This window comes from Lithobates pipiens, unplaced genomic scaffold, assembly GCF_037356315.1.
Source record: "Lithobates pipiens isolate NorthernLeopardFrog02 unplaced genomic scaffold, aLitPip1_a1.2 Scaffold_18, whole genome shotgun sequence".
Lineage (NCBI taxonomy): Eukaryota > Metazoa > Chordata > Amphibia > Anura > Ranidae > Lithobates > Lithobates pipiens.
This window is the reverse complement of record NW_027507758.1, coordinates 400892089-400906539: the sequence shown is the minus strand read 5'-3', so window position 1 is coordinate 400906539 and position 14451 is coordinate 400892089. Positions and strand designations below refer to the sequence as shown.

The window sequence follows — 14451 nt, the reverse complement described above, 5'->3', positions numbered from 1 at the left end:
TGGACTCCAATCAAGGTATAGAAACATCTCAGCAATGATCAACAGAAATGGGAGCACCTGAGCTAAAAAAAAAAAAAGTGTTGTTACAAAGGGTCTGAATGCTTATGCCAATGTGATATGTCAGTTTTTGCTTTTTCATACATTTGCAAACATTGTTTAAATTTTCTCTTTTTCATTATGGGGTGCCTAGTGTAGATTAATGAGGGGAAAATTGAAATAACTGTAGTATCGGGCTACAACATAGCACAATTAAAATACATAGTCGTAAAAGATTTTTGGGATTTTTTTTGAGTGGATTTTCTCTTTAATTTAAATGTTAATGAGGTAGGTCCCTATATTACTTTACCTTTTATTCCTTATAAAGCAGTGCTTCACATGATTACTAAAGAAGTGACACCACTGTGTGCGCAGTTTTAAAGTACAAATCACTGAACTTTGATGTAAATCAGATGTGTACAGTCAGAACATTTCATACCCTGCTTCATGTCTGGACTGTGAATAGGGGCAAAGAAAAGGCATACCATATGTACACATACTGTAGATAAAAGTACAGCCAAATATGCCAAACTTTACAAACCAAATGCAAGCTGATCATTCAGTAGGGATTTATATGACCCACATCCAGGCCGGTTGTCTGTACATTAAGTATAAATGAACCTTTGTATATAATTGGCTTGTGTGCTGGCATGTTAATGCTCGATGACTACGATTTTACAGAAAAGTAATTAATTACATTGACTTTTTATTCCAAAACGCTGGATAATGGATCATTTATCCATCCAGATTTTTGTAATGTTAAAGGGGCACTCCGGTCAGGTTCTTTTAAGCCAGATGTCCCTGGATATTCCTAAGTAGAGTCTGGGGAACATCTAAAACATCAGACATGGCCAAATCAGAAACAGAATGCTGCTGAGTTTTAAGTTTTGACATTCTTTTAAATTATGCACTTAGACGTTTAATGAACATAGAAATGTTAATGTGTTTGCAGTATCCATGGTTTCTTTATGAGCGGAGAAGACCAGGAGACACTGAATAGCATTTTTATTGATGTAAGAGGTTTCTAGTTTCCCATTGTTTTTTTTTTGTTTTTTTTGTTGCTTTAGATCATGGAGTGAATTGGATCCCTACTATACGAATGACAGAAGCATCTTGACTCTTTCGGCCATGGACTCAACGTCATGCTAAAAGGGCAGACCCTACTGGTTTAAATGCAATGCCCGCTCTCCTGTATAGGGCCTTATCCATATTTATTGAACTTGAATATATTTTCTTACAGAAATAAACCTCAGCTAGCTGTCACTTTTAAATTGGATCATTTCCTTTTATACATTATAAAGTTCAAAGAAGTACCATAGATAAATCGGGATTTATCATGCCTGAGAAGGTGTTTTCAGTCCGTTGCATTTGCCTGCACTAAAAGAAAATGGAGCCTTGTTGGCATTTGTGTCATTCCATCACTATTTTATGAAATGATCTCAATGCATGTTGGCAGATGTACAGAATATGTGCGAAAAGTTTCCTTAAAAACCATAATTCCTGTAATTGACACTGGTAGTCTTGTTTTTTGGTATTGGGTATAAAAACAATGGTTTTTCAACATTGGCTTCATTTTCTATTTTGAACACAATATTTTGTTCTAATTTTTTATAGAAAGAACAAGAAAGTATAGATCAAAAAATATTAGGATGTGGCATTTCTCCTCAAGGTTTGACTTGTCTCTACAGATCCGTAACCATAAAGCTGTACTTCAGGAATTCAGCCAATTTATAAAATGTGCTGGCTTACTATGTCCAACAAAATGCATGCCACCTCGTGGACGTGTCTCTTTTATTTACAACTGATTGTTTTACTGAGTGCTGCGAGTACAGCTATCTCTAAAACTTCCAGTGCTCTGACAGGAGAGATGCTGCTTTCTCACACAGCAACATGTCCTTCCCTCATCTGTCCATTCACAGAAGGCTTTGTATTTTGTGAATGGGTAATCTGGCACATTTTAAAAAGTGGCTGAATTCCAGCTTTACCTAAAATGCATAGAAAGCATGAGTTGATTGTCCATGAAGATAATTTAAACAGTAACCCCACATAGCTGGAGAATTCTTGTATTTTAGGCAAAATTTGACCTGTGCGTGGCCCTGTTGGCACCACCTGGCTTCACAGACTTTGAAAATTCAAAGAAGCTGAGTGGACAATTGTTGGCCAAACAGTGACCTTCAGATGCAGTCTCTGGGTAGTCATGCTTCCACTGGGGTCCCAGCTGCTTTAGTACAATAGCTGGCAGTAGAGATTCCTCCATCCACACTGTGTAGCATGGATGAGGAATTTATTCAATCTCTTCTCGTTCAGCCTAGAAGCTGAATGAGAGAAATCGGAGTATATGGCTAGCTTTACAGGTAAGTTGATTCTTGAAGGACGAGTCAAAAAGGGACAATTGACAATTTCCAGCATGTTATTGCAGAGTCCCCTTCCTAATGTCTTGTGTATGGGTGTCTAATTTGACAAGCTGTTTACCAGTTGGAAAAGCCTCAAAAGTCTTGGGTATCTTGCACCTTTTTTGAGAAATGTCTTGCCTGTATCCAGCCAAGACCTTTTAAGCTGCATTCGGCCTCTCGATAAGTTTTAGGCATGTGTCAATGATAGGTTGAGATGCTTCTGAGATCATTTAGAATTCATTAACAAGTGCATTTGATCTGCAGTTATCCTCCTTCTGACCTGTTTTGAGCTGCTTCAATTGTCTTTTTTTTTTTTCTTTTTTCTTTTTTTTTATTTGACTTGTGTGGGAATGCAAAACTCATTTAAATTGAGCTAATGCTTGTTGACACAAGTCCTCAAAGCCTTGTACACACTATGAGCCGCTGTACTAACAAACCGATGTTCGCACAGCGATCTCCGCTGCTGTGCTATTGTATTTTATCAGCCCCCCGCCACCAGAATGCTCCAGTGCCATTGGCTAAGAGTGCTGAGCAGGAGCTGGTTGGCAAGACCATTGTCCGTCATGACCCTTCGACAGAAGCCTGCCCTACGGTTCAGCTGCTGTTGGAGCAGCTGTTGAACCAGCCAATGCCATCCGACATTCAGCCCATGTGTACTAAGCTTTCATCATGGAAATGTCATTGCAGTGGAATTCATGTTGGTTTGACTGCAGTAACATAAAATTGTATTAACTGCCTGGTTGCCATTATTTACTGCACTTTCCCAGACTTATTGCTTTTAGCTGTTGCATTTTGCACTGCCTTTTTTAATAACCTCATCAAAATCCAAACAATCGGCCTTTTTGCACGTGTTGTTGCAGTGCACACTAAAACGCACACATGTTAATGCATGTTTGTCACAACATGATCTACTTGCATTGATTAGGGGTACCATTCACTGTGAATTGCACCCTAATGCACTGTACAGTAGAGTGATGCACAGCAGTGCACCACAACACACATACTGTGCATTGCGGTGTACTATGTTTTGAAAGCAGAGTCATGCACATTTCTTCATCTGTTGAGGTGCGTTTACACAGCACCTTTTGTATGGAATGGGACTACCTTAACCATTCATGCCATAATGTGTGTTAACATACTGCAGCAGATTGCTGTAGTTTAAATGGGTCCTCAAAGTGTTTATAAAATGTGCACATTTTTGGTACTGCTGTTATTTATATACTAGACTTCATTTTCAATGAGAATACCCTTAAATGCTGATTTGTGCAGTGAGCGGTACGAGGAGCAAAGTGCAGTAGCAAATCAGAACTTACCAAACAGGTCTGACTAGTAAAACATGGATTGTGTGTTTTTTTTTTTTTTTTTTTTTTTTTTTTATGCTTTGAGTCAAAGGAGGAAAACATCCACTATAGTTGTTAAAATGGCAGCTTTAAAAGACATCTCTCAACTATCAAGCATGTGGCAATTGCTCAGATTATGTATCTGGTATTGGCCTTGTGTATCTCAGGCAAATTTCTTTGTTTTGCAGGTTTTGTTTTTCTTCCCTAAATGTTTCACTTTTAATATATCAAAGGAAAAAAATGTATTTCCGAAGACGAACCATGAAGTTTACTGTTTTATTATTTTATTAAAATGTTTACAGTTTAAAAATGTTTGTCTTCAGTGTATGTGTGCCTACTTAGAACGGAGGTTTTGCAACGTAAATTATTTTTTGTAAATAAGTATGCCTTTTGTTGTTTGTATACATAATGCATATCTAAAAATAACAAAACAGATAGTATTTCAGCTTATTGGTCCTTAGTTGTGGTGGCTGCATTATCTTTCTTGATGCTTCCCCCCCCCCCTCTTATTTTAACCTGTGCAATGGTGCCATTATTGCACTTTCTGACCTAGGGTGAGAGCCGTTCTGAAGTATTGCATTGTCCTCCTAGGAAATGACGTGTGTTAGGACAACATAACCCCTTCCTCTTCTCTCTATAAAGATTTAGTAGTTTGTTGAGATAGCAGGGAAGAATTCTAAATGAAAACAGTCCAGAGGCAGAGAGCACAGAAAGGGTTTTTTTTTGTATTGGGGGGGTTGCATTCGAACAAATGTAAGAACAAAATGTATTGTTAGAGGTTACGTACCCTTTAATTGTTAACAATTGCAGGCTTAGGTCTAGGTTCACACTATAGCGTATGTTCATGGGACTTATACTATACAGTAACGGTTTTCAAGAGACAGGATCTCTTTTTAGTTTACATTCAAAGCTTAGGGACAAGGTTCATACTTTTCAAAATAAGATTTAATAATGAAAAGGTTAAAGGGTGCAAATATTTACAGAAAAAGGGTGTTCCATCGAGATATCAAGGCTACAGAGAAAAAAAAAAAAGTTGAACAGGAAGGATACTTGTCCTGGCTTCAGCAGAGTTCATGAGCAAGGTAGTATTGGTTCTAAAACCTGACAGATGTTCCTTGATTGATGGTACTTGAGAACTGCCCAATTGTGGATGCATTCCACTTTTCTTCACATCAAGGGGGTTGTTGACAGAACATCTGACAAATCATCTGGTCTAAGGGGTGGTTGTTGGTATGTCACCACGTTTATGACCAAATACAGTTTTCTATAAGGCTCAACTTCCACTTGTGCAACTTGTCCTGCGACCTTGGACTGCAAAGTCGTATCCCATGATTTCCAATGAGTACCGTTCATATCTGTGTGTCTTCAAGTTGCAGAACTTCAAAGTAGTTCCTGCACTTCTATGTGACTTAAAGTCCATAGATCTCAAGAATACACAGGCATTGCTTCTAGTCGCTTCAAAATCGTGGCAAAAATCACAATTTTCAGGTAGCAATAGTGGAAACCTAGGCTAAGTATTCATCTCTGAATATCTACAATTTACAGTTTTGCTAACCCTCAGAATATTGTCCAGTGTGAAATTTGCTTTGAAAAAAAATGACAGGCCTCAGATGCCAAGTTTGCCCAGGAGATGAATGCTAGGGCGGCAGTGTTTGGACTCAAAACACTATAAATTAACTACTTCAGCCCCAGAATAATTTACCCCCTTAATGACCAGAGCACTTTTTTTTTACAATTTGGCACTGCGCTGCTTTAATTGGTAATTGCATGGTCATGCAATGCTGTACTCAAACAAAATTTGTGTCCCCCCCACAAATGGTTTTCTTTTGGTGTTTGATCACCTCTGGGATTTTTATTTTTTTTGTGATAGATGAAAAAGACCGAAATAATTGAAAAAAAAATATATTTTCTATTTTGTTAAAAAAAAATCCAATAAACTCAATATTGGTATACATTTGGGCCAAAATGTAATCAGCCTCAAGTGTTGGGTAAAAATTTTTTCAATAAGCGTATATTGGTTTGCACAAAAGTTATAGCATCTACAAACTGGTACATTTACTGGAATTTACACAGCTTTTAGTTTGACTACCTATCTCATTTCTTGAGGTGCTAACATGGCAGTGAAGTACAAACCCCCTCCAAATTACCCCTTTTTGGAAAGTAGTCGTCAGCGACTGCTTGAATCGCTACAAAAAATGTAACTGTTAATGCTAGCATGGACTTTTGTGTGCTTTGTTTTTTAAGTGACAGTGGTCTATTGATCTTGCACGTGGGTGGGTGGTCTGGGCGCAGGGCTAAATGCAGGTGCTGGCAGATGTCTGGGCTGATTCTGCTAACACCATGTTTTTGGGAACACCATACTATGTACTGGGGATGCTAGTGAGGATCTGATTAGATCAAAGATATTGATCCATTCAAACACTATACTAGTACAGTGCGGTGCGCGATCAGGGGGTGAAAAGTGTACCTATGTGTCCTGGTGTACTCACAATGGATGCTTTCTCTTGGGCTGGAATTGAAAAGGGCTCCACAAGAAGAGATATCACTTCCTCTGCCTGTGTTTACATTACACAGGCAGAGGCGGCAATTCACTTGCCAGAATCAGCAAGTCCAGGCCAGAAATCATTGGCCTGAGCCTGTAGATCGATCGGTTCTGTAACGAATCCAATCGACACCGTGGCATGTGACGCACAACTACGGCAATTTTTGCAGCCGTGCCAACCTGGTCGGCAACTGGTTAACTGAAGGAGGTAAAGATGTCCATATTTTGGCTGGACTATAACCTATCTGCAGATATTTGTTGCCCATCCACTCCAATTGAGCTATTTACGACCGGTATCTGTTCTCTGGATTGCTCAAGCTTGTGAGAGGGTGGCAGTATTAGGGTTTCCAGACTTGGCTTGGATAATGGAAAGGGGTGTGAGATCAATGGATTGATAAGGACCGGGCTTCAGTTAACGGTTTGTGTATTGTATAAAGTGAAGGGGGGGGGGGGGATTGCTGGATCTTTGGTTTTGAAACAGAATCTAATGACATAAAATGGCTGAACGTGAACAAAATTGCTGCTATTCGTGAGCTCAGTATGCATGACCATTATGCTCCCTAGCTCAATTTCTCTGTCTCTATGAAGAACTGTAGTAGTCCATTGATGTCAGGCTACCAACTTCTACAGTGGCCCACTGTCCTAATCAGCTGGAAGCAGAGCGCATAGCAACAGTACAGCACTGGGTATTAACCCAGTACACAGATATAACATGTACATGCACATTTTCCTGGTATTTAACTAGCTGATCTGCTCTCAGTGATTCCAGTTAAAGCAGCAGGTTGAGCCAGAGTGTGGTCAGAGACTAATCTATGGTAATAAGAATATCAGTAGGCTGCAGCAGCTGTGTGCAGTGATTGGGTGTATGCAATAACAGGATGTAACGCATTATAACAACAAAAGTGTAATGCCACCATGCAGGTATTTTAAGAAATCTCTTCACAACATTTTACATTTTATTTATTCCCCAGGAGATTCAAGTGCAACACAGCACTTGGTCTCCTCCAAATCCACCCCTCAGTTGCTATAAGCAGCATTGTCTGTACACCCCCGACTGACCCTACTGTTATGAAGGAGATGGATTTTTGAGAGACCACTCCGGAAACCAGCGCTGCCATTTATAAAAAAAAAAAAAAAAAATCACACAGCCTACATTGCTGCGTGTCTGTCTTTGGCTGCTTGTAAATGCCTACCCCTGACATGGTGTCTGCCAGTGCCTTATACAGTATTAATGCAAGTAGCTGCAGCTCTGAGCAATGTATTATTTTACTATTACGAATAAATTGGTTGTTCATAATAATTGATCACTCAAGGCTGTGGCTCTGTGTGTTTATCTGTGGCTGCTTTCACATACGGTATACCCATTCCTGGCAGATGGATCACAGGGGCAGTATCACTTTTATTAATGGCTGTATCATACACAACACCATTCCGACATCACTGCTCATTCATTCATAAAAGATCTGCAACTCTCATTGATCTATCACTATCATAAATTACACTCAACTTGGCTTTGACACACACTCTCCCGATTGCTACAGCTTCTGTGTACTTTCTCATTTGACTGTCGCCTGTCTGGTGGAAGTGATTAGGGTGGCTGTAAAACTGCCCATTTACTTCCAGAAGTACTCCCCCCCCCCCCCCCCCCCCCCTCCCCAACCATGTATCCCAGGCTCCGCTGTTCTACCTGCAGGCCCACAATAGGCATAACAGGTGTCACTAGATAGAATGAAGAGAGCTTGACAAATATTCATAGGCTAGCACAAAGGGATTATTTAATACAAATAAAAACCAGCAAACATTTGTTTGACAACATTTCAACATAGGCCTCGGTGTTGTTTAAGGGGTAACCTGTTAACGTATTAATGATAAATTCAAATAAAATATGAAGCCATTCTGGCAGTAATACATTAACATGTCCATCCAGACAATTTTGGATAACTATTTCCCCACTAAACAGCATGACTGATTTAAGAAAAAAAAAAGGGGGGGGGGGGTAGGAGTCCTGGTCCTGTCCTGAAGGCGTCTGCAGGTAACAGCCAGACTTCCCCTTTTTATCTGTTCCAAAATTGTGGGCCTTGGCAACCCGCCAATTACCTCCAATCCGCTGCCTGTTGTCTAGGGGACTGCTGGAGTATCCAATAGCAACCTGTTAAGAGACTAATAAGGAAACGGCATTCCCTTTTGAGCTCCCATGTGGGTCCTGCATATATTGCATGGACCTGTCATGGGCTAGCACAAAGGGATTAATACAAATAAAAACCAATAAACATTTGTTTGGCAAAATTTTAATATAGTTCACGGTATTGTTCAAGGGGTAACCTGATAACGTATTAACAATAAATTCAAATAAAATATGAAGCCATCCTGGCTATAATACATTAACATAAGAATTACTGGGTATCCATCCAGACAATGCTGGATGACTATTCCCCACCAACCAAGGCCAGAAGGGAACCTGCTGGCTGGTGCCCCCCCAACACAGAGGCACTTTCAATCAAATTTTGAAGGCCCATATTACATATGTCCACACCAATTATGGACAGATGTACTAAATCATTCCTGAATAACCCAGGCACAAAACCTTTGCGCTCCATGTGGCGGAATGATAAACCACCCAAAGATTAAACATTTTTTGGATAGTCCTATTCAGATGTCTCCCAATTCTATCTACATAAAATAAATTACCGAAAGGAGACCAAAGGAACCTTGGAATCATTTTGGAGAAAGCCAAAACGGTAAGTGGAACTAAAAGGTTAATGGCAGAAAAATCCCTTTTCATTTCACATTACAGTTCCCATGTTTTAATTTCCTCTAATGTGAATAACTAAAACCTGGGGGGAGGCCAAATGCTAGACAAATTAAGTGGTCCTTAAGATTACGCCATCTAAGGCCCCTAATGCCTGACCATAAAACTAGAAAGTTATTAATGTCCAGACCTAGATTGCTTGAATAAATCCTGGATTCTGTCTGCTTCCCAGCCCAGAAAACGTAGGAATGGCCTACTATTCCGAGTGCCTTTGGATGAATCTGAAAGAGAAAATCATACAATTAACAACGTGGGGCAGACATAAATTTTGTAATTACTACTTGCCCAACGACCGACACTTTTGAACATCTGGAGAGAAACCCAAATGAAGATGATGAGCATTGGAAACCTGAGAAGTTAAGGTGCTTAAAGCAGGACTGTACTGGGGAAAAAAATATTAAAAGCCAGCAGCTATAAATACTACAGCGGCTGACTTTTAATAAATGGACACTCACCTGTCCCGGTGTCCAGCGATGCCGGCAGCCGAGGCCGATCGATCGCTTGGCTCTCGGCTGCTGCCGCCACCATTCTAGGTGAGGGAATCAGGAAGTGAAGCGAATCGGCTTCACTTTCCGGTTCCCTACTACGCATGCGCGAGTCGCGCAGCGCAATAGGAATTGTCCACGCTGTCTCTGGGACTCGTGTGTGTCCCAGCAGACAGCGCGGCAGGACAGGAAAAGGCATAGACTCCCACGGGAGTCTATGCCCGGAAGTGGGTGTAAATAACTGTCTTTGACAGGTATCTCCACCCCCCTCCCCCCTGAAAGGTGCCAATTGTGACACCGGAGGGGGGAGGGTTCCGATCAGCGGAAGTTCCACTTTAAGGTGGAACCCCGCTTTAAGGCATGAAGATAGCACAGCAGAAAATTGATATCTCGTCAAAGTACTGATGGATAAAAAATTAACTATTGGATGAGGGTCTAACCAAAATATATAACAAAAAATGTAGCGCTGAAATATCAAAAATAAAATATAAATATCACTTAAACCCTATTAGTTCAATAACGTAGGGACCTGAAAGACAGCACACATTTAAGTGTTGTGCTATCTAGTAGGGAAAAAAGAAAAAGCACAATCTATGTGTAAACAAGTGCAAAAAGTCCAACTAAAACTAAGAGTGCAATAAGTCCAGATATTCCGTTGACCCAAATCGTAAACAGCCTTCAGTCAATAACCAAGATTTTTGCAGAAAAAGGTGGGTACTCTTACCGGAGGTGATGGACATAAAGTACTCTACAGTAAATGTGTCATACAGGCTTATATGCGTCACAAATGTTTCATGTACGCTGGATCATAGGTCACCCACAAGGCAGCCAGGTATCCTCTCGGTTAGCCGACTTCTGGATCGATGTACCAAGGTATGGGGTTTTACAGGACACAAAGAATTCCTCGCTGTATCTCAGAGATTCCAGTGTAAAGTAGCTCCAAACCGTTTCACCGAAAACCAAAAAGTATAAACACAATGCCTCGCATAGTGAAATTCCACCGTTTAAAGGTTTATTTATAAAAATCCAATTTACATAAAAAATGACATCCAAGAATCACGTGATCCAATAAAAGGTAAGTAAAAAGCAATATGGGGAGCAGGAAACGCTAGCCTGATGCGTTTTGACCTCTAAGTCGTCTACTGGGGCATTACCTGTCCCCCCCACGTTGCTATAATATTTATATATATATATATCAACTTAATTAGAAAACAACTTACACCTGTGACAGGCCTCCTCCTCCATTAACCACAATGTGTGTACGCTCAACATCATGGTCGCTATTCACAATGATGGCCCCTCTATCCAGCATCATCCTTCCCTTCTGACGAATAATAAGATTCTATCCATTTCTATGCAAAGAACGTAAAAGGTACAAATCCAATATTAAATAATGACACAAAATCTTAAAATGGCAGCCGCACGTGCGTTCCACCGCTATTAGTGAAAACTGGAAGTAACGAGGGGTTCTAATCAATGAATAATTTGGTATCAGAAACTCATCATTACTATAGATGGCAAGTGTCAATACAAATTCAGTTCTCACATTCCGTCTTCATCTAAATTCTACATAACAAGTGCATAATCATTCCATTAGGCCCGTTAGTGAATCTAAAACAGCCTCCCTTCCGCTGGCGTGCGTTTCAAAGGAACGGAAGCAAACCTTTGTTTGCACTACAAGCCTCTAATTGAAACCGGAAGTGGACATACGCCACATCCGGTTAACGCATTTGCGCGGACATTTCCAAGGGAGGAACGCAAACCTATGTCTGCGTTCCAAACCTCGACTTGAAACCAGAGATGGTCATACGCCACTTCTGGTTATCCTGTTTCTGCCAAGAGTGGTTGCAAAAAAAAATCGATAAACAATCAAGCCTCAATTCCGGACCAGAAATGGTCAAAAACCTATGGGATCTTTTAGTGGCCTTTATTCGTGGCATGGTACAAATCCATCAGCATAATCGAGAGATGGGCACAATGCCTAAATAGAGGTAAAAAATATGTAAAAAAAAAGTTTATAAAAAAAATATATGAAAACGGAGAGGGTGTCTTGCTAGACCCACAAACGACTCGGTTGAAAAGGTGAGAGGATTAAGTTCATACCGAATCCAACATGCAATCCCACCTAAAGCAGCACTCCAACTCCACAAACTCTCCATTTACTTTTAGGCGATCTAAAAAATTTATTTTTCATATTAATCCACTCCAATAGGTTAGTTTACATCCAAGGCAATAATCAAAAAGAATTGTAAGTATTAATACCATCAAGTATTTAAACGTCACAACAGTGACATTTTTTGCCTGGAGTAAACTAGATTATATCAACCCTCAATCAACAAGATTAAACAGGCGACAACTGTGAGTCGAGGTGCCACTCACCCCTGGTCTATGAAACTATTGATATCCCAATCAATGTTCATACCATGGGGCGAGTAGCACCTCAGCTCATAAATCCAATACGTTTCCAGGCTGGAAACGCCCCTGATCATAGGTTCACCCTGCCAATGAGGGACAAATTTGTCTATCACTTGAAATAAAGTGCCTTTAGGATCTCTGTCTGTCATCTTTAAACAGTGGCGGGGGACAGTATGCTTATTGTTTGTTACATGGACATGTGATCAAATAAACTATATACTTAGTCACACATGTTGTAAAATGTCTCATTTTGTATATCCGTGCAGTCACACTAGATACAAAAGTGTCGGTTTTGCGTCTCATGTTGTGCGCACACACATTAAACTTTTTACAGGGAAAAAAGCCTTTACAATTAAAGAAGAGTGTTGGTTTAGTTGGAGGATCAACCGTATTTGGAGCAATTTCCCCCCTTACAGACCGAGCTCCCCTAAAAGTAATACCAGCCCTATCCGGCAGGACGGGTCCCAACACTCTATCATCACATAACACCTTCCAATGCCTATTAAGTATCTTTCCAATTTCTTTGTGTTGGATAGAGAAGGTGGTAAAAAAAGACCATCTGAAGTGGTCTCCCTCTTTAGTTCGTGGTTTGTCTGACAACAAAGAACTTCTATCCATAAGTTGTGCTGCCTGAATGCCTTTATCCAATGTGTTAGATCTGTATCCCTTCTCCAAAAATCTTTGTTTCAGGACAGAGGACTGAGCAACAAAATCGTCCATTCTCGAACAATTGCATCTAAGGCGTATAAATTGTCCCTTGGGAACAGATCTTAACCATTGGTAGTGATGGCAACTATCGACCGGAATGTAACCGTTCCGGTCGGTAAACTTGAAATGGGTTCGTAAGACCAATTCATGATTAATAGCTGAAATCTGGAGATCTAAAAAATTAATAGAACTGACACTTGCCTCAAAGGTAAGGATAATACCCCTACTATTGGTATTTAGTTCCGTCATAAATGACTGTAATGACACATGGTCCCCTTTCCACAGGAGGAGGATGTCGTCTATGTACCTAGCCCATAGGACCAATTCAGGTCGTTCATGAGCATAGACGACATCCTCCTCCCATTGGGCCATGAATAAATTGGCTAAACTGGGGGCATGTTTTGCCCCCATAGCCACCCCCTTAATTTGGGAGTAAAAAACGTTCTGGAACCAAAAATAATTGTGTTCCGTTGCGAATTTTAACAAATCCATAATATAGTTCCTATGTATAGGAGGTAAAGAGGAGCCTTTGTTCAAAAAGTGTTCAACTGCAGCCAGACCCAGATCCAAAGGGATCGAAGTATATAGGGCCGATACATCAGCCGTCACTAAAAGGAGATTGTCTTGGTATTCCACACCCTCAAGTAACCTGATGGTATCTCTTGTATCCTTAAGATACAAGGGTATGGTCTTAATCAAAGGTTGCAAATAAAAATCGATGTATTTGCCGATCCTTGCTGTGACAGAATCTATACCGCTTACTATCGGTCGTCCTGGGGGGTTGGTTGGATTTTTATGTACTTTTGGAAGATAGTATATCACAGGAATTCTTGGAGCTGTCGGGACCAAGAAATCATGCTCTTTCTTATTCAAAATCTTAAGTGAAAGGCCCTCATCAACTAAAGATTTGAGTGCTGTTTTATATACAGTTGTGGGGTCACTCAGAAGAACCCTGTAAGTAGTATGATCCTCCAACAAAATTTTCATCTGAGTGACATAGTTAAAGCGGGAGTCCGCCGGGACTCTGCGTTTTTTTTTTTTTTTTTTTTTTTTAAAAGCCAGCAGCTACAAATACTGCAGCTGCTGACTTTTAAAATAGTGACACTTACCTGTCCAGCGCGCCCGCGATGTCGGCACCCGAAGCCAATCTCTAGATCATCTCTCGGATGCTGCCGCCACCATCTTGGGTATGGGAATCAGGAAATGGAGCCTTTCGGCTTCATTTCCCGGTTCCCTACTGCGCATGCGCGAGTCACGCTGCGCAATAAGTACGGTCCCCGCTGCCTCTGGGATCTGTGTGTTTTCCAGCAGGCAGCGGGGCACTTGCGGAAAGGGGCGTAATCTACACCCCTTTCCGCAGAGAGCTATCCCGGAAGTGGGTGCAGATACCTGTACTGTACAGGTATCTGCACCCCCCTCCCCCCTGAAAGGTGCCAATTGTGGAGCCGGAGGGGGGGGAGGGTTCCGATGAGCGGAAGGTCCACTTTAGGGTGGACCTCCGCTTTAACTTTGTCTAAAATGACTATACCCCCACCTTTATCAGCTGGTCGAACAATAAGGTCCTTTCTGTCACAGAGGGATCTTAAACCAGCTACAATGGACGGGTCCTGATGGACCCGTTTTTTCGGCTGTGCACTTAAATCTCGAAAGACCAGATTTTTAAAAACATTAATAGAATGGGAAGAGGGGTTCGGTGGGTTAAAGTAAGACGGGTTGGAGAGGC

General features: G+C 40.9%; 1 protein-coding gene across 3 annotated transcripts in view; it reads left to right on the top strand.

The window, feature by feature from the left end:
* ATP11B (ATPase phospholipid transporting 11B (putative)) overlaps positions 1 to 1307 on the top strand; it is a 219162-nt gene extending 217855 nt beyond the window's left edge. For all 3 annotated transcript variants that reach the window (XM_077487902.1, XM_077487898.1, XM_077487901.1), the window contains one exon: positions 1104 to 1307. Coding sequence is in view for 2 of the 3 variants with exons in the window: in XM_077487898.1 (XP_077344024.1) it covers positions 1104 to 1185 (82 nt within the window). In the remaining variant the exon portion in view is untranslated. The remainder of the gene's footprint in view (positions 1 to 1103) is intronic.
* The last annotated feature ends 13144 nt before the right edge of the window (positions 1308 to 14451 follow it).